Genomic DNA, 23,458 nt, shown 5'->3' with positions numbered 1-23,458 from the left:
AGAAATGCAAACGTGGAAACTGAAAAAGCATACTGAGGTTTTGAGATGAGATGCGAGAGAGAGAGAGAAAAAAAAAAAAGGTAGGAGCGAACGAGAACGAGCAGAGAGAGAGAGCGGGTTGGTTTTGCAAGGAGAAAAACAGACAGAGGCGAGAGAGAGAGAGACGACGAGAGAGGGAAAAGGGAAAGCAAAGCAAAGGAAGAGGAGAAGAAACGAGCAAAGATTCTAACCAACCGAGAGGAGAGGAGAGGAACTAGGGCTTGGTGAGCTGCTCCTTTCGGAAGAGCCAGAGGTATCCGACGACGATCGCCATTTGGCCTTGAGAGAAGGTAGGAAAGAAAAGAGGGAAGGGGGGGGGGTCAGCGCGTGTTGACGAAAACGAAGAGCTCTGATCTTGGAAAAAGGGACCCACAGATCAGGCAAACCCAGAAGAGAGGGAACCTGAGCGGGATCTGGGCGATTCCGTCCAGGTACAGATCCCAAAGAGCGAAGTCGGGGAAGACGGTTCCAGGACCGAGCTGAAGGAAACGAAGAGAAGGGACAGGTGAGCTCGGCGTTTTGGAGGTAGAAGAGGCAGAGACGTCGATAACGTACTCGACCAGGACTTCCAGCTCGAGCAATAACGACGACGACGGCTCCGAGGCACTGGCAGAAGAAGATGGCGGCGCAGACTGAGAAAACGAAGCGAAAAAGGAACCATCAGTGACGGGGTTTCTCTCGTCGTGAGTTTCAGACGTAAGTGAAAGCTAGCTTACCATGGAATCGACTCAAGGTCTGAAAAAGCGCAAAAAAGAGACGGAGAGAAGCAAGGTCAGAGAAGGATCTCGACGGAGGAAAGAGAGAGACGCGTCGTCGCACCTGAAGCAAAAGCATTCCAAGTCCGACTCCTTGGATGTTGTCGAGAACACCGAGGTAGAGCCAGAGAGCAGATCCGAGGAAGGGTCCGACCTTACCAGCCCAACTCATGTTGAACCCTATCAGTGAAAAAGATGAGAAGAGAGAAACGAGTCAGTCGCGGCTCGATCGAAGAGAGGTTTTGCGAAGAAACCCCCTCGATAGCATGTCGACTCACCAAGTCCGGAGGTTCCCCAGAACATCTGACACCTGTAGATAACGAGAATGGGACGGAACATGGTCAGTCTGGCCGGCGAGCGGGACGAACGACGCGTCTCTCTCTTTCCTCTCCCTTCCCTCCCTCCTTCCTTCCCTCTCGCTCCCTCACATTCGAAGGGAAAGTGAACTTACCACCTAGGAGCTCCAAGTCCGATAGCGAAAATCGGCAACAGCCAGGAATGAACCTTCGCAAATCCTGGAGGGGGGAGAGGAGGAAACGCGTCAACAATCGGGCTTCGAGCAGAGACGAGCGAGATGTGAAGGGAAACTCACTCGTGAGAACAGCGAGGATTCCAGCCCTGCAAGTTTGAAAAGTGACGCATGAGATCAGCGTCAGGATGCAAGGCAGAGAGGGAGAAAGGCAGCTCACCAAATGAAGACGAAGAAGACGACGACGAGGATCGCAGTAGCCCAAACCGGGATGTCGGGGTTCTTCCACAGGTAGGTCCAGTTTCGACCGTAGGGAGGAGCCAGCCAGAAATCTGTTCAAGACGCGAAAGAGGGAGGAAAGAAAGGGAAAATGAAAGTGTAAGTCAAAGGATTTCCTTCCCTCCCGATCTCGTATCCCAGACTTACCTCGAAGCACTTCAGCAATCAAGAACCAAACGACGATGTTTCGACCTGCAGACGTGTATCGGAGGGGAGAAACGATCAGCGACAGCGCAAAGGAAGAGAGGAAGCCCTTCGACTCTCGAAGACTCTGTGGAAGCTTCAGAGGTCGAAAATACAGCGGTACGTACGGAAGAGAGTGGCGTAAAAGTTTGGAACCGTAGGAGGAGCCTGGAGGAGAGAGGAGAAAAAGAGATCTCGGTTAGCGGAAGAGCGAAGGAGAAAAGGCGAAGCGACGTTCGTCCGAATCTGTTGAGGAATCCATCCCTCGCTGTTTCTAGCAAATCAACTCACCTGCAGGTAGTACTGAGGAAGTCCCCACCAGAGGAAGAGGAAGAAGAAGAGCGACATGATAGCCAGAGGCCAGACGATGCAGACGATAGCGAGAGGAGCGACGTAGTCCGTCGAGTCCTTGCCGATGAAGGTAGAACCCCACCACCACAACGCAGCCTGGAAGAGGGAAAAGAGCGTCAGTGAGCGTTCAGGTCGAAGAAGAGGCGGATATGAGTCCTCACAGTCCAGCACTGTTGCAATCCTTGGACGACACAAGCTCGGAAAACCCAGCTCTCGGTAGTCGCTCCTGCTTCTTCTCCGAAGCTATAAACGAAGCGAGAAGAGGGTCAGTCGACTGGAAAGGTCTCGTCGTCGATATTGAGCTCACTTCATTCCGAAGAACAAGAATCCAGCAGAGGAAGCGATGGCGTAAGACCAGGTGGCTCCGGAGGCTGCGAGAGAGAAACGAGGAGGTCAGCGACGCGTTTTGCTCGAACTTTTCGGCCTTGAAAGCTACGAGGGCAGATGTTTAGAGAAAGAAGTACTCACTGATACGGCTCTGGACACTTCGAATAGACTCGATTCCAAGAGAAGGGACACCGATGAGGAAAAAGGCGATGGCGAAACTGAGCAAGAGAAACGAGAGATCAGCACGAGAGCTCGAGGAACTGATTAAGAGGGGAAGGGCTAGTAACTCACAAGACCCAAGGGAACGAAAGTCCAACGGCGGCAGGTTTCAGTCGGAAGAGCGCCCTGTGGCGAGGAAAAGGAACGACAACGAGGTGATTAGCGACGCGTCTCGAGGTATTGAGTCGAAGGCGACGATTAACTTACCACCAGACGATACTAGCCGTGAAGAAGACAGCTCCGACGACGTAGAGATCGAGATCCTGTTGAGTAGCGGTTCCGGAGAGAAGGACGAGCTGGAAAGCGGTTGCGGAGAGAAGTTGACTGAATCGAGCGAGAGACCGAGAAGACGGATCAGCTTCTGTCCAAAAGAGTTGCGGCGCAGGAAGAAGAGTACGCACCCGATAGACATCACAATAGAGTACAAAGGCCACTCTCCAATCATCCGTCCCATGAAGATCTGCATTCGGGTCAAGGGCACCTCCGGCATCAAGTTGTCGTTGGGGTCGACGGGATCTCCTTCGGCGGTGTAGATCGAGGGAGTGTGAGAGCTGCTCCCGAATCCTGATCCCTTCGAGTTCTCGACCTGCAAGAAGAAAGAGAAGGAGGACGTGGTGAGTCGAACTGCGAAGAGGGCGGAACGAAACGACGCGTTCCTCACCTTGTCGTGTCGAAGAACGACGAAGTGAGCTTTCTCGGCTTTTTCGAGGTCTGGAGAAGAAAAGGAAGCGGAGAGCAGTTAGCCTCGCTTTTCGACGAGATCGATCAGAGAGCGGCCCAGGACTCACACTTCTCGATACAAAGGTCTCCCTTCGAGTTGTCCGAGTTCAACGACTTCAACTTCTGAACGAAATCCTGGGCGACCTCTCCGTCTTCGTCCGTGAACGTCTGCATCGCTTTGTTGAGAGGAGACGAAGAACCGTGCTCGTCGACGATGGAACTGATGGATGAGCGAGAAGACGCTCTGTGAAGGAGAAAGAAGAAGGCGATGGTGAGTTGACGATCGCCGAGAAGCTTGTGGGGAGGAAACGAAAACTGACGTACCTCGAATGCATAGTAAAGGGTCGACTGGGGGCGGTGAGAGCACCTCCGTCGTCGTCTCGAAGACTCGCTTGAGATCCGTGGGACGAGAAGAACGGATCCTTCTTGTCGGCCTGTCGGGCGATTTGCCTGGTAGAAACGAAGAAAAGGTGTCAGGAGTAGAATGAGATACCAAAGGAACGCTTGGGGAACTCTCAGGGACCTACTTGTTGGCTGAGGCGAGGAAGTTGGCATAAGAACTGGATCGATCTCCCGCTTCCCGCTCGAGGTCGTTGATTCTTGGAGGTTGTCCGAACTCTCGAGGCGTCCTGGGATGTCCATCTTCGTCGAATTCGGAGTGACCTTGGTCGGAGCCGTTCTGGGAACCGCTTTGAGAACCTCCGTAGTCCTGGGGAAATAAAGGGAGCGAAAGGAAGTCAGATCGAGCTCGAAGGCGTGAGGCGACAGAGGGAGAACTCACGCTGTCTCCGAACCTCCTAGGACTTCGATGAGCGTCTTCGTCGTACCGAGCGTTGGGATCGAAAGGATCGTTGACCTCCGGAGCACCACGAGGACTGGCGGAGCCTGGAGAATGAAGAATAAAGGAAGGGAAAGAGTCAGCCCGACTGGACCTCGAACGAATCCATCCATGCATCGAAGTGACTCACCATCTCCTCCGTAGGTAGCTTGGGGATGATCCATCGGTGGACGATTGGCCCAGTCGATCCTCTCGATCATGGTAGGATCTCCGAACTGTCGGTTGGGGGACGGAGCGGTGGGAGGGACGTAGTCGGAGTAGTCGTAGGCGTGAGCTCCCGCTCCCTTCCTCGAAGCTCGGATAGCCTTCTTCTGGAAGACCTCGATTCGACCTCTCCACTCGATGACAGGGAACCGTTGAACAGCAGATCGAGCTCGAAGAACGGCTCTCTCCTCCTCGGTGGACTTGAGAGCGAGTTTCTGATTGAAGGAAAGAAAAGTCAGCTTCGATCTCGCACGCAGAAAGAGGGAAGCTCCAACGAACGATGGTCTTCTGAAGCTGAGAGATCATATGCGAAGTACTGCGAGGAGAGACGGAAAGGTGTGTCAGCCTTCTTTAGCACTCGACCCGTCTCAGTTTTGACGCGAAAGACTCACCTCGTCGACTCGACGGGGAACCACCATCCCGGCATCAACCCGAGACCTCCGAGTCGTGCTCCAACTCCGAGAGCTCCCTTCCTTCCGAACTCGACAGCGACGAGACCGAAAGGCTCGTCTCGAGAGGGGATCAAGGCGAAATCGGCTCCACTGAAGAGGTAGGGAGGGAGGGAGGTGAACTCGGGCTTCGAGAAAACTTGCTTGGGGTACATCTCCATGAGCCGAGCGAGCTTTTCAGCGGCGAATCGTCCGTAGAGATCGATGACGGGTCCGACGGCGATGAGTTGGATCAACTTGTTCTTCTCGAAGCTGTTTCGGAAGGGAGCAAGGGCAAGGGTTCAGCTCGAGGATGAGAGGCGAAGAACTATCGAAGACGAGACTTACAGAGCAGGGAACACGTCGGCGATGATGTCGACTCCCTTTTGCTTACTCTGTGAGAGGGAGAGGGGAGAACGACGACGAATGAGCACGAGAAGACGGCCGTCGTGAAAAGGGAAAGAAGAGACGCACCCATCGACCGACGAAGACGAAGAGCTGAGCCTGAGGGTTCTGCTCAATTCCAGCCCACTCCTGAGCTTGCCTCTTGAGTCCAGGTCGCCTTGAGAAGACGAAAATAAGGAAGAAGGATCAGAAAGACGCAGGAAACGAACAGAAAGGACCGAAGACGCGACTGACTTGGCTTCGGCGGCTCGATCGATCTGCATGTGCTTGACGTCCACTTGTTGCTGATCGAGAGCTTCGATATCATCGGGATCTGAGGATAGACGAAGGCGAAACGAGGAGTCAGCGAAGGGGGTTTGAAATCGAAAGGAAGACGCGACGAACCAGGGTTGGGAAGCGAATCGATCTGCTTGAGAATCCAAAGAGCAGGGTATCGAGCCCAAGATCGCTTTCCGTACTTGTCCGAGACTCCAGCGACTCCGATGGACTTCTGGTGAGCAGCGATGAAGGCGGCACCGGCGTGGAGGAGATTGAACGTGTTTCCGTATTGGACGTACTGTGAGAAGGAGGGAAAGAAGACGAAAGTCAGATCGAGGGAAACGCGTCGAGGAAGGAAAGACGACGACGAAGAAGACGAAGACTCACCTTCGTCGTGACCTCCTTCGGGAGGTTGAAGGCGGCGCAAACCTCGTTCATCTCGTCCTTGTTACGAAGAGGCCAGAGACCTTGGAACTCGGCGTTGTGAAGGGAGAGACAGGTGGGGAAAATCTTGGGAAGGAGGTAGAGAGGAGCGAGGGTGCCGTGATAATCGTTGATGTGGTACTGAGGGTATCAAGCAGGGAGGTTGAAGTCAGCTCGGGTTCGACTCGACGCGTCGTTGGCGAAGAGACTGAACTCACAATGTCGATGATCGGGTTCCTTCGGATAGTCTCGGCGATGGCTTGGTTCCAGGTCGAGTAGAAGACGGCAGAGGAAAGATCGTCCATTCGAGCAGGGTCTGCAAAGAAAGAAGAAAGAGAGGTGAGCTTCGAGTCGAGACGGGAAGAGGAGATCGTTTCGGAGACTCACAGGGATCGGATTTGGTCTGAGCTCGGAAGACTGGAGAGTCGAGGATGTAGTAGGTGATGTTTTGGTACTAAGATAGACGAGGACAATGGTCAGCTCAGGTAGTAACGAGACGAGACGACAGAAGAGAGAGCGAAAGCGACGAACGACGTGGATCTCGAGTTCGATCAAGTAGGACTCTCCGAAGATGACGACCTCGATGGGTTCGGCAGGTTCTCCAGCAGGGTACTCCACTCCTCCGACCTTGGGAATGACCCAGACCTAAATGGAAAGGAAGGAGAGGAAAGAAAAGAAGAGTCAGCGCGTTCGAGAGAGAGGGAGGGCGGGAACCAGAAGAGAAGGATCTCGCTCCTGTACACCTACCAAATCGCAATCAGTCATTGCTGTCCCCATTAGCTTCGACATCACTCCCAGTCCTCCGATCTTGACCTTGATCTTCCAGTCGAGAATTTCGTACTCAAGCGTTGCGATCAGCATTTTCCTCCTCTTATTGACGTCCTCGGGCCATCCGATGATCTTCTGTCCTGGAGCGAGCCGACCCTCCTTCTCCTCGTTGACGACGGACTCCTTTCCAGCCTTGACTCCGTACTTGTTGATCTGTGGGAGGAAGAGAAGGAAGCGAAGAAGTGAGCAAGACGCGTCGATTCGAGCGAGGGCGTCAATTCGAGCGAGGGAGATCGAACAAACCTTGATGGCGTAGAACCTCTTCTCGTAGAGAACGGCAGTGAGAATAGCGGTGAGAGGAGGGATGAAGAGGAAGAGGAAGAAGCAGATGATGTTGATGGCGGCGTGTCCTCTGGGCTCCAACGACCACTTCCCGCTCTTGTCGTTGACCTTGAGCGTCCATCCGAGCTTGTGAGCAGGAGGAGCGGTCATATTGAAGTAGTTGGCAGCTGAAAGACGAAGGAGATGTCGAACTCGGTCAGTTTCCTTGAAAGGGGCAGACGCGTCGGGAACTACGACGAGCAAGAAACGACGACTCACAAAGAGAGTTGGGAGGCAATCGATCCATCACACCATCTCCATCCGAGTCTCCGTAGAAGTAGTCGTCGAATCCGTAGATGTTCATCTGGATGTACGAAGGCCATCGAGCGATGATCTGAAAGCGAGGGAGACCAAGAACGAAACGTCGTCGATCAGTCAGGACGCGTCTCTTCCTCGAAGATGCGTTGAAAGAACTCACCGGCAGTTCCCAATCTCCGTCGGTTCCAGCCTGCTTGAAGGATGAAGGAACTCCCTGGTCGAATCCGAATTGGTTGAAGTCTCCTCGGGCGAGAAGCTTGGGAACTCGTCGTTCTCCACCGGTGTACGTCGAAGAATCTCCGTGAACGAGAGGAGCTGCTGAACCAGCGAGCTCGGACCAGTATTGCACTTGGATGTGTTGATCGTCCCAGAACTTGTCGTTGAAGGTGTCGTCGCTGATGCTCGTCGTCGCCTCGTAGTCCGCCCAGTCCGACCAGGTAAGACCGTAGGTTCCACTGTATCGGAACTTCCTGTGAGGTCGAAGTTAAGTCTCGTCGTCAGTTTCTACTCGAGGCGCGAGAAACGAAGAGAGAGAGAAAGGGAACGAACTCGGCTCCAGCGGCGGCGTGGTTGAGAGTCCACGATCCAGCTGATCCAGTGAGAAGGGTCTTGCTGTAGTCGGCTTGGACGGTCCAGACCATGGCGTTGTCGATGGCTCCCTTCCTGACCATGAGATGAGCGGTGACCTACGAAGAGAGGACGAGCGAAAAGGCTCGAAGGTCAGCGTCTCCTTTTTCGTTCATCCCTTTCTCGTTCAGTTCCGACTCACTCCAGTGTGTCCTCCAGTCTGGTAGGTAGTAGCGTTGGCGACGAGGAACTCGTAGACTCCGTCTCCGGCGTTCTGAACCGTTCGAGTGTATCTCCAGCCAGAAGGAGGGACGACGCTGAGCTCCTCAGGAGGAGCTTGATTCGTGAGAGCGGTGCAGGTTCCATCTCCTTCGAAGCTGGGAGTCGTCGTGCCGGTTCCATTGTAGCTGATTGTGACGGCAGCATTCATCGAGTCACTGTGAAGAGAGAACGAGTCAGACGAGAAACGAGAGCGATGAACGAGAGGGGAAACGACGACTCACCAGTCCATCTCCTGGTCGTATTCGAGACTGAGAAGGGCAAATAGACGTGTCAGCTTGATTCGAGAAGGGATTCTTGGACTTGGGAGACTTACACGATGTCAAAAGAGGTCTCGTTGGTGGCACCGGCGACGGTGAGAAGTCGAGCGTCGTGACCGGGCGAGAATTTGGTCAAGACGGGAGGACCGGGGAGCCAGAGATCCTCAGGGACGTAGGCTCGGAATCCGAAGGGCTCGAGAGTGATCTCGGGGAGGCTGAAGAAGGGGTAGAAGGCGTCAGCTCGGGGTGGGGAGATCGTTCGAACGAAGACTCCGACTCACCAAGCTCGGGTGGGCTCCTGGTCGTCCAAGTTGAAGTAAAGACTCGACTTGACGAGATTCAGCGTCTCGTAAGGGTAAAAGAGGTTCTTGACGGTAACGGGACCGGGGTAAGGACTTTGAATCCAATCGGGGTCATTCCCATCTCCACAGGCGGCAGCGTAGGTCGTCGTTTTGTTCTCGTTGTGCCACAACAACCAGACGGTCTCGGTCATCTCCCCCAGGAACTGCTCCGTGTTGAGCTGGTAGGTGAGAGCGGATCGAGAGTTGGATCGAAGTCCGACTGCAACGAGTAGTAGCAAAGTAGAAGCAGATCAGCACTTGATCTCGAGGAACGAAGGGTTTGAGACGAGAGCGGGAGCGGGAGCGGGAGGGGTACTTACCCTCGGTTTGAGTGGCGTTGGATCCGGGGAGCTGAATGAAGTAGGTCTGACTCGAATGAAGGTTGACTTGGGAATCGGAGAACAAAAAGAGTCGGTCAGCTCGACTCTCGTTCGACTCGACTTCTCGACCTTCTACTCACCCTGGAAACCGTCCATGAGACCTGGGTAGGTGTTTCGAAGGTTGAAGATCCTCTGGAGGTATCGGAATCCTGGAGAGGTAGGATCAAAGTGGTCGAGAGCGTTCCAAGAGTCCTCGCATCTGTATCGGAAAGAGAAGCACCGTCAGTCGAACTGTTTTGGAGACGAGGACTGGAGAACGAAACTGCTACGAACCCGAAGAGCGACTTTCCGAATTCGAAGTTGTGGTACTGGGTCGAGCCGAGCTTGTAGCATCCGTGCTTCTCCCAAGCAGGCGTAGCGGTCATGGCTTGTCGTCCGAAGAGCTGCGAAACCGAAAGAAAGTCAGCTTCGATTCCCGTTCCCTTTTGAATCGCTTCGAGCTGTCAGTTCGAGGGGGTACGTACGTAGTTGGCAGCGGTGTTGTCGAAGAGATACATTCCTTGTTCCTCTCCGTAGTAGATCAGAGGGATTCCGGGGATCTATCCAGGAAGAAAAATAAGGCGAAAGAGTTAGCACGTCGCTCGTCCTTTCCTTTCTCTTCACCGTCTACTCACCATCAGCATTCCAACGTAGTTTCCGAACGCCTGTTTCTGAGTTCCATTGATCATGGCAGGCCACCTGAAGATATCGTGATTGGTGACTCCCATCTGGCGAAGGAAAAGAGAAAGAGTCAGTACGCGTCGACTGTTCCCCGACGGATGAAGTCGACGTGAGCTGGACTCACCCAATGTCGAGGATCGTACAATCCCGTCTGAGAGTTGATCATGTCCTCGTTGATGTTGATCTGCCTCCAAGCGGTAGCGAAATCGACGGCGACGTCGTCGGCGACGTCCAAGTTTCCGTCCAGCTGGAGGATTCGAGTGAGAGATCGGTAGAATCTGGGAGAGGGAGCGAGACAAGGTGTTTCGTTAGCTCAAGATACTACGATAGAGTCGAGGTACGACGAGAAGGCTTACGAGTAGTGGAAAGCGGTCGAATCATATCCAGTGTGACCTTCGGGTCTCATGAACATCTCGGAGTCGGCTGGAGTAGCAGCGATGGCTTCCTCGAACGTCCTGTTGCTCTGGAAGGGGGTTCGACCTCGACCGCTGCGAAATCAAGAAGGGTTCGAGAGTCAGCAGCAGTTCCCTCGACATCTCTACTCGTTCTTGGACGACGATGGAGCTCACATGTAAAGACTTCCGAAAGTATCTCCTCCGGTGACCTCTCCAGGGATGTAGAAGTTGTCCTTGCCTAGCCTCTTGGCACAGGCTCGAGTACCGTTGGCCCAATCGGCAGCAAATGCCACGTTGACTGTAGAAAGGATGAAGGGTGATCAGCGTCGGTTGTCCGGAAAAGAAGCGAAGGACAAGCTCACTTTGGGTCGCCTTGTCGATTCGAATTCCGTCGATGTCGAGAGCTTCGATCATCAAGCAAGGGAACTTCATGAGGTCTGCTCCAACGTCGGGCTTCCAGTCTCGAAGTCGATCTTGAACGGAGGCGAATTTGGCGAGTTGACGCTGCCAGTCGGGGCTGAGAAAGAAGAGAGAGAGAGAGAAGGGATGAGCTCTCGCTCGAGCTCGTTTTCGTTCAACTTCGAAGGGACTCACTGGACTCCAAAGGCTTCCATATCTCCGTACTGATCGAACTGAGAGTCGTAGCATCCAGGTCCCTTGTCGACGTTGACGATCTGCCCTCCGGTGTCCCAGAAGACGGGAAGCTCGCAGGTGTCGTTCATGACGTTGTTGAACTTGAAGTCAGGGTACTCGGTGAGGTTCCTGTATAGTGGGAAGACGCGTCAGTCCTTCGACGTTTGATCTGAGCCGAAGAGGAGGGAGACTCACCAAGGACCGTAAGGAGCTCGATTCCATTGGGCAGGGTCTGTGAGAGCGAGAAAGGCGAAAGAAGTTCAGTGAGAGAAGACGCGAGGGCGAGTTGGGGAAAGAAGAAAGTGGACGAACACTCGGCGGGGTTGAAGGGAGCACTCTTGTTCAGGTAGCTGAGCGGGGGAGGCGAGGAAGAAAGGGTCAGCTCGAGCTCGTCCTCGCTTTTGAACCGTCCTCCAGCTCAAGATCCGAGCACTCACCCTTCCATGGCGATCAGGTTTCCCATAGTCGAAATGGTCGAGTCCATAATGATGTACCTGAATGACAAACAGATCGAGTTGACGTGTCAGTACGGATCCCGTTCAGCCCTCGTCGCGTGAGAGGTCCAAGTAAACTCACATTCCTCGGTCGTGCAAGGTCTGAATCGCCTCAGCCCACTCCATGACCGTACCCCAGTGAGGGTCGAGAAGTGTGAAATCGAGAGCAGAGTATCCGTCGGCTTGCCAGGGCATGTTCCTTTGGGAGGAAAAGGGTGAGGACGAGGTCAGGGAACGAGCTCGGTGAGAAGAGAAGACGAGACTGCACCAACAAGAAAGGCGTTCCAGAGATGTAGATGACCTTGACTCCCATGAGATCCAGGTAGTCGAGAGATCGAGCTGAGACCAGTCCCCTGATATCTCCTCCATGTCGAAGTTGAGTGCTGTCGAAAAAGAGGGAGAGTTCAGCCCAGCTCGGGGTTGCTGCGAACTCGCTCAAGCTCAGGAAGCTCAAGAAATAAGGTCTCGGCTATGCTATAACGAGGTGAGAGAGACGTGACACTCACTCGGTAGGAGTGTGCTCAAAGATGGTCTTGAAGTAGTCTGCGAATGGCGGCGATCAAACAGGAGGGAGGGATTAGTGTGAGCTCGTCCAACTCCTCCCACCGCCTCGTCTTCGTTCGAAAACAACAACGGACGTCGAACGACAGAAACATACCGTTGTTCGCAGCGTCACCGTCGTGGAACTTGTCCAGAAGAATGGTATAAGCAGGTAGAGTCCTGTGCGAGAACGTGAGAGTAAGCAGAGGCTGGTGAGCTTCCAAAGTTCCGAGGGAGGAGGAGAGGAGGAAGGAGGGAGGGAGAGGAGGAGGCAACGCACCTCCAGTTCTTGGGCGAAGGATGGTAAGTTTTGTTTGAGCTGTACTTGTAGGTGTAGAACTCTTGGACGGTTGCAGTGTTGTCTTTGAAAGATGAAAGAAGATGAAGAGGAGAAGGAGAGGAGAGGTCAGCTTCGAGTCGAGGTCAAAGGAGGGAAGGACAACGACAGGCCGAGGGCTGAAAGCTGAGAGGGACGCTCGACAGCTCTGTACAAGAGCCCTTGATACTGTAGGGATATGCTGAAGCAAAGCCGACTCTCCACTTAATCTCGAGGTGGTCTAAAACCACTCGAGGCCGTGGGGCTGGTCGAAAACCAGATCGCAAAAGGAAGGGAGGTCCGTTCGTTCGCACCTTCCTTCCTTCCCTCCCTGTTCTTCCAACCTCGAGAACTTTCCCTCCTTGAGCTTCTCGACCCCAACGCGCCCAAGGCTCTCTAGCCTGCCATCCCCTTCAGACTTTCACCGACTCGTTTCGAGAAGCCATATCGAGGAAAGAGCTCAAACCTCGACCCCCTCCTCTGCTGCACGTCGAGATTCAAACCTCCCCTCCTCAACAGTTTCCCTCCTCGCTCTCTTCCTCCACCAGATAGGATCAAGAAGAAGATTGGTACTCACTTGGGTTGATGTTCATGTTGTAGTCGACCCATGATTCGTTGTAAGGAGCGGCGTTGGCTCCTTGTAGCAGTAACGAAGGCAAGGCCAGGAGGAGAGCTAGCGTCGAGGCCAGCGATGATATCCGGCTCATCTTTGGAGAGGAAGAGAGGGTTCTGCTTTGCTTGACGAAGCAGAAACGAGAAGAGTGGAGAGGGAGGAAGGGAAGGGGGGAAGGGAGGAGTGACGATCCTCTTTTTCGGTGTCGTGGTTGGAGTTTGAAAGAGAGGAGGAGGAGGAGGGGAGGAAGAAAGAAGGGGAGATCGAGGAACCCCAGGTTATCTTTCAGCTGGGTTGTCTTGTCTTCCGACTCTTCCTTTGCTGTTTTTGGTACCTACCTTGGCGAGATAGCTGTCGACCTTCCAAGAGACCTCTCAAGAGAAGATCAAAAAAGAACAAGAAGATCCTGAAGACGAGGAGCGTCTGCCGAGCATCTACCCTCTTTTGTCGCGTCCATGGCGCAGTTACTTTTTTGGAGCGCGAGGGAAAAGAGTGACGAACGATGTGGAGAGAGGAACGAGAAGCGGTGCCGGGAACGGAGAAATATATAGGGTGACCTAAATGAAGAGCTGAGGTATTGAAGTCGGGAGAGGAGATTCTTCGACAGACTCGGAGGGACGACGCGTCTCCTTCTCCTTTCTTTTCCCTCGCTTCTGGCCGTTCTCTTTCTACTCCCTCACTTCCAAAACCCCTCGAGGATTTCGATCGTTCGGGTGCAGCATCTCCCTTTGCTCGAGGTGTTCCCGGAGAGAGGAGGGTCGGGGAAAGGAACGAAGCAAAACGGGGAATCGAATGGAACGCGTCGAGACGATGACCTCGCTTGCTCAACTCGACTCCAACCTTCACAGTTTGGGCGAGAAGACGCAAAGATCATACAAGTACAAAGTTACTTAGGGGATACCAGTACATACAAACAGCGAAGATACAGAAACAAATCGATCAACCCACCGCGACGATCACTTCCTCACCACGTCGGAGCAAGACAAACGCGCTGGTGATCCTTCCAATGAAGAGCTTGATGTTCTGTTGAACCCAATCAAACGATGAGAAGTCAGTCTCGAGCAAAACAGAGGAAGAACAACGCGTCAAGATCGACTCACCCTCGGAGCAAAACCGAACAACCTTGCACTTTTAAACGCAAAAAACAACAAAGCGTCAGTCAAGCTCTCAGACCCCGAACTCTACTCTACTCACTCTCGAGCAAGCCCTCAGCTCCCTCTCCCGATACCGAACCTTCCCATCATTCACACGGCACTCCTCAAACCTCCTAGCGCCATCTTTGACGACGCGTCCCCTTCCCCCTCCACAACCCACTCTCCTCCCATCGTTCATCCAACACTCATCCTCCACCCTCTCAAGTCCCCTTCGGCCAGCACTCAAGAGCGCCCTCCCCATGGGATCCCGCTCCACGAGGTAGGCCATGAATGCGAGCTCCTGAGGAGAGGAGCTAGGTTTTGTGTACTCTAGACTGGGTCGGAAGTCAATGTCCATGGTGAGGATTGGGAGGAGCGAGAGGTGGATGGGGCGACGGATCTAAAGCAAAGGAACGAGACGTGGCGATCACCCGAAGGAAAAACAAAACGTCGAGAGGAAAACGCGATCAGCTTTCGATTCCTGCCGGCACCCAAACGATCCACTTCCCAAGCGGAATGGCTACCCACCTCCTCCCTCCACCCCGATACCACTCTTAACTTTAATCCTACCGAGATCTGAAAATTCTGGAACTCGTCCCATCGCTTCCGAACGAACCGAGCCAAAGTACGACGACGTTGCTGTTCGCTCGACGAGCTCGCTGTAGTACTCGAAGAGACGAGGTTGCACGGCGTTGAAATCCCCGATGGAATTTTGGGAGAAGGTTCGGAGGAAGGAGGGGAGGTAGAGGGCTTGAAACTCGGCCTTGAAGTCGATGCACGAAAATGGCGACGCGTTTCGATGATCATCAACGTCCCTTTTCCTCCCAAAGTTGCTCCCCAATCCCCGAAGTTGACTCACCATGAACGCCTCGCAACCAACTCTCCTCTCGAGAAGACCAGATCGGTCTAAAAGCCCCCGCAATCAACCAGAACATCAGTTCCCTGCCTCCCCGAAACGACGTCTCATCGACTCACCATCCTCTTGGCCCTCAAAAAATCCTCCTTCAACACAGGAACCACCGCTCGAGCCTTCATCCCGGTAGAAAGACCCAAGATCTCCCCGAAGAGTTTCGCGGAGGGCTCGTCGTCGTCGAGGTTGACTGTTGGAGGCTGAGACGGAAAACAACAAGAAACGATCAGCGACGGATTGAGTGTTGAGGAAGGGAGGAACGAACCTCAGGGGTATCTCCTGGAGAGGGTTGAGGGTGGTGAGTGGGGGAACGAGGATGGGGAGACATCTATGAAGAGAAGGAGACGGGCAGAGTGAGACGAATCGGAAACGAGAAATGGGAACGATCAGCGACGAGCTAGTCGACGTGGTTCTTGACTTGATCATGAACTCACCTCGTCTGAAGATGGGCGAAGGTGATGGTGGTGGGTGAGAGGAGGAGGACGTTGGGGAAACATCTGCGAAACGAAAGAGAAAGAAGGAAGGAAGGAAAGGGTGAGGTTTCGATCTCTTCTCGACGTGCTCGTCCGACTGCTTCTCCTCGCTCAACAAGCCCGCAAAAGCTTCGAACGAAGGACTCACGAGGAGTATCAAGGGCAAGGTTTCGAAGCGGAGATAGTAGAGCGGGGAGAGAAGAAGGTGGTGGTGATGGGACGAAAAGCGGGAGGGCTAGAATCTTTCCATCCAGATTGGGAACGACCAGACCAACGCGAAAGCGGGAAGTTTCTCTCGCTCCCAAACGTCCGACACACTCCCTTCCCTCTTCCTCATCCTGATGACTCGACCAGTTTTGAAGAACGGAGGCAGACTACAGCAGCCTCCAAAGGACTAGATCGAGAACGACAAGCCTGAATCGAAGAGAACGGTCGACGGGAAGACGTCGAATTGAACGCAACGCGTCGCCCTTTTCCCCAGCAGACACGCACACGCACCAACGCCGAGAGAAAGTAGTACAAAGGAAGATCGATCCTATATTTTGTAATCGTACCCTTTCTTAATCTCCTTCTTCTCCCTGCTCCCAACCTCAACCCAACCGCCCTCCTCTCCTCCCTCCTCGATTCCTCCTTTGCGTGCGATTGTTTGATGGTGGTGTAGATTTGAGACGAGATGGGAGATGGGGGTATGCTGCACCTGTGACGAGCAAAGAGCAAAGACGACGGGTGTGCTGTACGTTAGTGAGCGAGCGCGATGAAGGACGAGGGGAGGGAGGGAGCTGAAGGTGAGCTGAGAAGGGAGAGTTGAACGAACGAGGTTGGGGGAGGCCGAGAGAGGAAGGTTTTTGAAGGATGACGAGAGCTAAGCTGATAGTGTCGAGACGGATGTCACTGAGTTTCCACGGATGACCTGGGGAGGTGGAAGAGGGAGGAGAGGTCAGTTTGGGTTGAGGGAGGTGAGGGAAGGAGGAAGGAGGTGAGGTTCGGTTGAGGTTGGATCGATGGGAGGTTCTTTGGAGAAGCCAAAGGGAGTGAGGGGAGTGGTAGAATCCTAGCTGAACGTGATTGGAGGTGAAGGAGGAGCGAAGGAGAAGAGAAGAAGCGTTGAAGGAAGGAGAGCTCGAGCTGAGATCCTTCGTTCCCCTCTCTCCTTCCGAGCTTCCTCGAGCTGTGTGGGATGCCATCCAGCTCCAAGTACCAAGCTGCTCCGTCTACAGGCTCTAACACCTCCTCTTAGCCTCCCAACAGAGAGCATACAAGTCCAAGGAGCTCTCTTGTCGTCCTTTGAGCTCCTTTCGAACCGTCCAGCTCCTTCCCTTCCCTTCACCTCGACGTCGACGCCCCTCCCTCCTCCCTCCTCCCCCCCTCTCCCCTTCAAGCGCCCAACCACCCACGTCCAAGTGTACAAGACAAGCTGTACTCACGACCATTCCAATCGACTTCTTATCCCCCGCCGTGGACTCGTCCGAAGCATCGTCGACGACCAGGTTGAGGAAGATGTCGAACCCTCGAAGAACACCGGTGACTTTGCGACCTCCCTGGACGTGGATCAGGATTCGCTTGTCCATGAACTGTAGACGAGAGCGACAACGAGTGACGGTTAGCGTTCGGGAAGCAGAGAAGAGCAGAGAGCTGAGTAGAGAGAAGGGAAGAAGGAAGGAGAGAAGGAGGGAGGACACGCGAGCGACGGGGGGTTGCGGCTGCTCCTTCTCCTTCCTCCCCTTCCTCCCAAGAATAGGGGAAAGGAACTGACCTTCTTCAACTCTGGGGATGAGACTCTCGACATGATGGGAAGGGCTGGAAAGGAGAGAAAGAAAGGGAGAAAAGGGAAGGGGAGAGAGAGGATGAACGTTGAGAGCAACTCGTAAGAAAACGATTGAATCGAGCTCGAGCTCGTCGCTTTCTCTTTTTCTTTTCTTTTCTTCAAACCTCGACCATCTTTCTATAGAGTACAAAGTCGAGAAATGTTCACCCCCCTCTCCCTCTTCTCCTCCGTTCGCTGTCCCGATCAAACCTGCACCCGGTCGCCTTGCCCTCTCTCCCATTCCACCACCACCACGCCAGTCGATCTCGCGAGGTTGCTTGGACTCGCAACGAGCTCAACGACGACAACGGCCTCAACGAGTCGTTCTTCTTCCTCGGCAACAGCAGCAGCAGGACCATCGATCCTTAAACGACCCGCACCTGCCAACTCTGGAGTCACAGCCGCTCTCGCTAGGGAGGTCAAGATAAGGAAGGTCGCCGTCGCACCCGTTCCGTCGTCCTCTTCGTCCTCCTCTCGTCCAGCTCTCAAACGACCCAACCTCCCTCCCACCCTCCCTTCAACTTCAACCAACTCCTCTGACTGTCCGATCCTCAACTTCCTCCCCAACCAAACCACCGTTCCTCTGAAAGATCGTCAACGAGCTCTCCAGCTGCTCTTCTCAGCCTTCTCGACTCTCTACTCCTCCCTCCCGAATCCACCTGGTCCGCCAAAGGGACTCGTAGCTCAGCATGCGATGGAGCAGGAGCAGGAAGGGTATCTTAAAGGTGGCAAGTTTGGGTACAAGAATGTGAGTCCAACGAGAAATTTGACTCCGAGAGAGAGCGAGAGAAGGAAACGAACGAGCTCACCACCACCTCCCTCCTCCTCCCTCCCTCCCTCCTCCCAGGCGCTCTCCAACATCCTCATCTCGCTCCGTAAACGCGCTCCTCCCACGTCCCTCTCCCACCCTTCGATCGGAACTCAATCCACCCACGTAGCAACCCTCGAACGACTCGCGCTCGAACGAGCCAGTCGACTCTCGCCCGACAGCATCGCGTCGCTGCTGCTGAAAATCGAGGATTTCGAGACTTGGGGTTACTTGGTGGAGGTTCCTGACGGAGCAGGGGGAGAGGAGGGGAACTGTGAGGGGGAGGAGAAGGAGTGTGGGAGGTGTGCGAAGAGTTTCGTGGTTCCAAAGGGAGGTGTCGAGGGAGAGGGAGAGGAGGGATCAGGAGGAGAGAAGTGCTCGTTCCATTGGGGAAGAAAGGTGATTTCTAGTAAAAAAAAACGCACTCTTGATCGAATGAGCCGTCGACGCTTACTCTTGACTTTCCATCTCTTTCTTCTCAACAGCGATGGGCGAAAGAGCACGGTTCGTCTCCATCTCCTTCTGCCCTCCTCTCCCTCCCTTTCAAACTCACCTAACCTCCTCTTTTCTCTTCCCTTCCCACAGGCGTCCGCACCCAACTAGCGACCTGCTGTCTCGCTCCCTTCAACTCCCCAGGCTGCACCTCCTCCCTCTCCCACGTCTTCAAAGAAACCTCTCCCTCCGACCTCCATCGACGCGTCGGGTTCAAGACGACCGAGCAGGTCCGAGAGCGGTTGATGAACGGCGAGATGGGAGGGATAGGGATGGGTGGAGGGTTGGAGGTTGGAGCGATGGATTGTGAGATGTTTGTGAGTCCAGTTGGGGGTGTGGGAGGAGAGAGGTAGAGGAGATGGCTGACGCGATTTGAGGTTGTTCCGGGTCGGTGCACAGTACTCGACGTGTGGGATGTCGGTGGGGAGGGTGACGTTGCTGGATGAGGAGGGGAAGGTTGTGCTGGATGAGTTTGTGAGACCTGATCCGGCGGCGGTTCTGTGAGTTTTTCGAACGAACGAACGAACGCGTCGTTTCGTCGTTCTCGTTCCGAGCTCGAACCGAGCAATCACTGTACTGACTCTCTTCCCTTGAAACTCGGAAAACGCTTTTTGCTTTGCTTTGTACAGAGATCTAAACACTCGGTTCGTTTCTCACTCGCCCAAACAAACTCAACTCCCTCCCTTTCCTCGTCCTGACCTCTCTCTCTCTCTCTCTCTTCCCCTCCCTTCTTCGGCTCTCCTCCAACGCAGATTCTCAGGCCTCCACCTCCCTCAAATCAACTCGGCCATCATGGACCTCGCTTCCGTTCGAGAAGCCCTCTGCGTCTGGGTTTCCCCTGAAACGACGCTCGTCGGACACGGACTCGAGAACGATCTGCTCGCGCTGAGGTTGGTCCATAGGAAGGTGGTTGATACTGCTGTGGTGAGTCACCGCCCCACTTCTTTTTCATCTTTTCTCCTTGACTTGGTTCGTTCGAGCGAAGGAGGGAACGAACGAAACGAAACGAAACGACGTCTCGACGTGAAGGACTGACTGCCTCTCTCTCTCTCTCTCTCTCTCTCCCTCGCAGATCTTCCCCCACTCCCTCGGCCCACCCTTCCGCCCAGCACTTAAAGATCTCGCATCGACTTACCTCCAACGGATCATCCAGAACTCGGGGGACGATGGGCATTCGCCGGAGGTGGACGCGAGGACGTGTTTGGATTTGGTGAAGTTGAAGGTTAGGGAGGCGGGGGGAGGGGTGAGTGGGAGTGGGAGTGGGGGGAGATGAGGAGAGCTGGTTAGAAGAAGAAGAGGAGGAGCGGTTAAGGGAGAGGAATGGGGGAGGACTAGGAGGGAGATGGGTTTGGAGGAAGGCGAACGACGTCGTATGGACGTTGTTGTTTTCTTGCTTAACTTTACGACTTTAACAATTCAGCTGCTTTACTTTGGCTTGTTGAGGCTGAAAGACGAACCATCCAATCCTCTCGCCGACGAACACACTGAGGTCAGTGCACTTCTCTCTCTCTCCTCTCTCCCTCCCTCCGATCCGACGACCAGGTTCTAAACTTCCTTCGCTCAGTCATCATCCGTCTTCGTCAAACCCGCCGGCCGCCTACGTTTTCAGCCTGCCTGCCGAGCCGACGAAGGAGTCACAACCAGAAACGAGAGAGATACCAAGGACATCTGGCCGTTCCAAGGTCGATCTCGGATCCGACGAGGAGGTGACTCCTGCGATTCGATAAAACTGATCTCGGAGGGTTTCGTTTCTTTCTTCGCTCACCAACCCCAACTCTCTCCCTCTCTCTCTCTCTTTCGACCTTGCCTCTCCTAGTAAGACTCCTCGCCAATTTCAGCTTCAACGACATCCATGCCACCTCCCTCGTCAACCCTCGACGCTGATGAGCTCGACCTTAATCCTTCCTCTTCCCAGGCGCTGGAGGAGAAGAAGAGAACCGATGCTGAATCTCGTACTTCTGAGGACCATGGTTACCCGTGAGTTATCGACCTTCTCCTCCTGCTATGATCTTCAAGCTCATCATGGGCTTTCTCAACTCCGGCTCGTTTTCAGCCCTCCGATCCTCGACCTCGACGACCCCGAAGCCAACGAGCTCGAGAAGCACTTCGCTCTTCCTTCCAACGCTAGGAGGAACTTTCTGCTCGCTGTGTTCTGTGCTGCTCAGTTCCTGTGAGTGCCTCCGTCTCGAAGAAAGAGGAAACAGAAGGATCGATGCTTGCATTGCTGACTGGCTGAGTCGCCTTCGTCTTTCTCTTTCTGAAAGGGATACCTTCGGAGCTGTTAGTTCTCTCCCTCCCAGAGTTTGAGTGCTGGGTGGTACTGATACATTTCCGGTTCGCTCAGACCGCCGTAGTGGTAGCTCTTCCTCAAATGGCGCAGGATCTGGGGATGACCGTGAGCGAGTCGAATTGGATCGGTTCGTTTCTCTCTCTTCCTCCCCCTCGAGCCTCGTCCTCTTCCCTAGCTCTTCTCTGATTCTGTGATCATCTTGCTTTACGATTTAGTCAACGCCTACTCCCTCTCTCTCGCTTCAGCTCTCTTGACGGTTCGTCTCTTCTCCTTTCCGTTCTCGACGCGTCGCCTCGATTCCTCTCGTTCCTGAGCTGCATACCTCTCTCTTGCTTTTCATGGAGTGTAGGGAGGTCGAGTCAGTGATATCACCAATCCCAAGATCGTCTTCATCGTCGGTTTCTTGCTCCTAGGACTTTTCTCGATGGGAGTCGGACTCGCTCGAGAAAAGACGACGCTTCTGATCCTTCGAGCGATTTCGGGACTGGGGTATGTTTCGTTCCTTCTGCTCCCTCCCTCAGAAGATCAGAGATGATGCTGAAATTACTACCGTTCACTCTTCCAGAGCTTCGTTGACCATCCCTGCTGCCACGACGCTCATCATCCATCTCTTCCCTGAACCCAAAGAGCAGGCGACTGCTATTGCTATGTGAGTTCTCCCTTCTTCCCATCACCGTCCTTGAATCTAGGTACTGATCTTTCCCCTTCCTCTCTTCAAGCTTCGGAGCTTCTGGAGCTGTCGCCTCCGTTCGTCAACGCTTTCTTTCTCTTCTCGTCTCGAGACGCGACGCTCACCTTCCTTCACTCCTTCCCCGCTCTCCAGATCTTCGGCCTCATCATTGGTGGAGCTCTTCTTCTCGGAGGATGGTCTTGGATCTGTGAGCTCAACGCCGAGGTTCCTCCTTCAAGGAAGCCGTTGGCTGAACCCTCTCTTGTTCGCCCCGACGTCGCAGTCTACTTTTCAACCATCATCGCCACCCCTCTCGCCATCGCCTGCGTCTTCCTGATCCCCGATCCCAAGACCATTCGACATGTTGAGCCTCCCGTTGCGCTAGTAGACGGCGTCGAGGTTCCTGCTGCTCGAGGTCCTCGAATGGATTACCTCGTTCGTCGCACCGTTCTTGATCTCTCTCCTCTCCTCGTTGCTGACCTCCCTTCCCATTTCCGTCTCTCATCAACAGGGAACATGCTTGCAAACCGCTGCTATTGTTCTCCTCATCTTTGGGCTGACTCAAGCAAATGGTACGTCTCTTCCTTTGATTCTGCCTCGATCGAGTTGCGACGCGCCGTCCTGACTCCTTCTCTCTCTCCTCCTTTCGATATCGTAGTGAAGGGATGGTGAGTTCTCTCTTCTCCGCTTGTACGAATTACAGCGGTCGCTCATCCTTCCGTCCCTCTTCCTCAGGCGAGATCCCACAACCATCTCAACAGTCGTTCTCGGCGCCCTCCTCTTCCCGTGCTTCTTTTACTGGCAGTCTCGAATCAACCCCATCGACGCTCTTCTCTCGCCATCGCTCTGGAAGATCCCAAACTTTACGCTGCTCATCATTTTCGCTTTGAGCATGGGTTACTGGTGGGTTCAAAGGAGTTCGGGTTGTCATCGCGACGTCGATGCTGACTTGTTGTTTTTTCGGTCGTCGCAGGTACTTCACCACTCAGGTCTCCTTCTCCGACATCTTCCAAGCCGAATGGGGGATCACTGGGATTATGACTGCTGTTCGATTTGTGAGCTCAATGCCTATCTTTTTCCCTCGTCAACCAAATCGCACGCTGACCAGCTTTGCTTTCCTTTCCAGCTCCCCGCCGGAATCTGCTCGACGTTCGTCCTCCTCTCTCCCCTCTCACTTCCCTTCACTTCCCTTCACCATCGATCCTGACTTAAGGTTCTCACTTCCGTAGACTCGCCGTCGTCATCGCCCAAGCCATCCCTCTCACCAAGTTCCCTCTTCGATGGAGACTGATCTCCGGAGTCTTGCTCGGAGCAGGATCGTCCGTTCTCTTCTCCTTCGTCGACGACGCGAAGGATTTCTGGCCGCTTATCTTCCCTGGACTGGTAGTGGGGTCTTTGAGTGGGTGCTCTCTCTCTCTCTCTCTTTTCCTTCGGCAGACGCGTCGTTTCCCCCCTCGGTTCGATTCTGAAACCCTTCACGTCCCCTCCAGGCGTCGCTCTCGCCTACGTTTCAGCCTTCGTTTCACTCTTGATGAGCGTTCCGCCTAAGCACGCTGGAGTTGCTGGTGGGATTTGGGTCTCGGTGTGAGTCCAGAGGGAGTCGAGACGCGTCGAATCCATCCCCCCCCCCCCTGACTTCTCCTCAACGTCTTGAGTCGATCCCAGTCTCCAACTCGGCACCGCCGCCCTGCTCAGTTTAACCTCCACCATCCAAGTCGCCTTCCCCGAGGAGGAAGGAGTTCCTGCTCCATCTCAGAAGGGGTACAAGGTTCGTTTTCCTCCTCCTTTTTCTCCCTCTCTCCTCTAGCTCTCTCTTCTGGCTCTTCGCTGAGCCCTACCCTACCTTTTCCTCGATGGGATCACGGACGCAACAGTTCGGCTTCATCTTCTGCATGGGAATCATGATCCTCGATGCCGTCTTGGTCTTTCTCTTCTTCGAAAACCCGCTCGCTCTCGTCGCCTCGACGTCCACAAACGAAGACGCGCCGCTGGATCTTTCGATACCAGCAGAGGAGGGGAAATCGAGGGACGAGTCAATCATCTTTGGCTCCTAGATTAAATCCTGTTTATCATAGAAGTCTCTCTTCGTCAAAGA

General features: G+C 54.1%; 5 protein-coding genes across 5 annotated transcripts; 2 read left to right on the top strand and 3 right to left on the bottom strand.

The window, feature by feature from the left end:
- Positions 1-67: 67 nt before the first annotated feature.
- BDY24DRAFT_438413 (putative alpha-glucan synthase) lies at positions 68-12,995 on the bottom strand. The gene is made up of 62 exons (XM_076644355.1): positions 12,748-12,995; positions 12,135-12,216; positions 11,973-12,034; positions 11,821-11,857; positions 11,587-11,697; positions 11,397-11,513; positions 11,258-11,314; positions 11,133-11,170; positions 11,016-11,052; positions 10,782-10,949; positions 10,550-10,704; positions 10,362-10,485; positions 10,149-10,280; positions 9,917-10,070; positions 9,747-9,839; positions 9,597-9,671; positions 9,406-9,515; positions 9,213-9,331; positions 9,073-9,138; positions 8,693-8,972; positions 8,468-8,626; positions 8,376-8,402; positions 8,075-8,309; positions 7,855-7,991; positions 7,466-7,775; positions 7,267-7,381; positions 6,970-7,175; positions 6,646-6,879; positions 6,430-6,543; positions 6,286-6,352; positions 6,117-6,214; positions 5,863-6,039; positions 5,602-5,773; positions 5,452-5,530; positions 5,287-5,374; positions 5,161-5,207; positions 4,777-5,085; positions 4,664-4,700; positions 4,311-4,599; positions 4,124-4,227; positions 3,870-4,051; positions 3,667-3,792; positions 3,411-3,586; positions 3,284-3,333; positions 3,024-3,208; positions 2,830-2,946; positions 2,695-2,748; positions 2,545-2,621; positions 2,384-2,447; positions 2,238-2,319; positions 2,017-2,172; positions 1,854-1,893; positions 1,690-1,734; positions 1,484-1,595; positions 1,387-1,412; positions 1,246-1,309; positions 1,073-1,104; positions 859-974; positions 756-774; positions 595-671; positions 413-518; positions 68-318 (listed from the first exon to the last, which is right to left on the bottom strand). Exons 1-62 carry the CDS (start codon positions 12,875-12,877, stop codon positions 254-256), a joined length of 7,122 nt encoding a protein of 2,373 aa, XP_076500497.1. The 5' UTR covers positions 12,878-12,995; the 3' UTR covers positions 68-253.
- Positions 12,996-13,904: 909 nt separating this feature from the next.
- On the bottom strand, positions 13,905-15,117 carry BDY24DRAFT_166521 (uncharacterized protein). The gene is made up of 4 exons (XM_076636215.1): positions 14,892-15,117; positions 14,776-14,822; positions 14,445-14,679; positions 13,905-14,316 (listed from the first exon to the last, which is right to left on the bottom strand). Exons 1-4 carry the CDS (start codon positions 14,949-14,951, stop codon positions 13,951-13,953), a joined length of 708 nt encoding a protein of 235 aa, XP_076500496.1. The 5' UTR covers positions 14,952-15,117; the 3' UTR covers positions 13,905-13,950.
- Positions 15,118-15,664: 547 nt separating this feature from the next.
- Positions 15,665-17,149, bottom strand: BDY24DRAFT_377501 (ribonucleoprotein LSM domain-containing protein). Its single transcript, XM_076638788.1, has 4 exons — positions 17,053-17,149; positions 16,724-16,870; positions 16,114-16,209; positions 15,665-16,030 (listed from the first exon to the last, which is right to left on the bottom strand). The coding sequence occupies exons 1-3, from the start codon at positions 17,083-17,085 to the stop codon at positions 16,162-16,164; spliced, it is 228 nt and encodes a 75-aa protein (XP_076500495.1). The 5' UTR covers positions 17,086-17,149; the 3' UTR covers positions 15,665-16,030; positions 16,114-16,161.
- A 39-nt stretch (positions 17,150-17,188) lies between these two features.
- BDY24DRAFT_166484 (RNA exonuclease) lies at positions 17,189-19,838 on the top strand. The gene is made up of 8 exons (XM_076636214.1): positions 17,189-17,851; positions 17,951-18,310; positions 18,397-18,415; positions 18,497-18,720; positions 18,803-18,903; positions 19,033-19,047; positions 19,156-19,327; positions 19,476-19,838. The coding sequence occupies exons 1-8, from the start codon at positions 17,264-17,266 to the stop codon at positions 19,674-19,676; spliced, it is 1,680 nt and encodes a 559-aa protein (XP_076500494.1). The 5' UTR covers positions 17,189-17,263; the 3' UTR covers positions 19,677-19,838.
- Positions 19,839-20,170: 332 nt separating this feature from the next.
- BDY24DRAFT_377495 (MFS transporter) lies at positions 20,171-23,457 on the top strand. Its single transcript, XM_076638787.1, has 19 exons — positions 20,171-20,380; positions 20,457-20,573; positions 20,668-20,683; positions 20,748-20,820; positions 20,909-20,949; positions 21,043-21,182; positions 21,259-21,342; positions 21,413-21,440; positions 21,517-21,571; positions 21,647-21,798; positions 21,875-21,935; positions 22,022-22,031; positions 22,099-22,266; positions 22,337-22,418; positions 22,490-22,512; positions 22,593-22,762; positions 22,854-22,947; positions 23,029-23,131; positions 23,238-23,457. Exons 1-19 carry the CDS (start codon positions 20,256-20,258, stop codon positions 23,415-23,417), a joined length of 1,722 nt encoding a protein of 573 aa, XP_076500493.1. The 5' UTR covers positions 20,171-20,255; the 3' UTR covers positions 23,418-23,457.
- The last annotated feature ends 1 nt before the right edge of the window (position 23,458 follows it).

This window comes from Mrakia frigida (assembly GCF_051309035.1).
Source record: "Mrakia frigida strain ATCC 22029 unplaced genomic scaffold BDY24scaffold_3, whole genome shotgun sequence".
Classification (NCBI taxonomy): domain Eukaryota; kingdom Fungi; phylum Basidiomycota; class Tremellomycetes; order Cystofilobasidiales; family Mrakiaceae; genus Mrakia; species Mrakia frigida.
The sequence above is the reverse complement of the archived record's forward strand: the minus strand, read 5'-3'. Positions and strand labels throughout refer to the sequence as shown.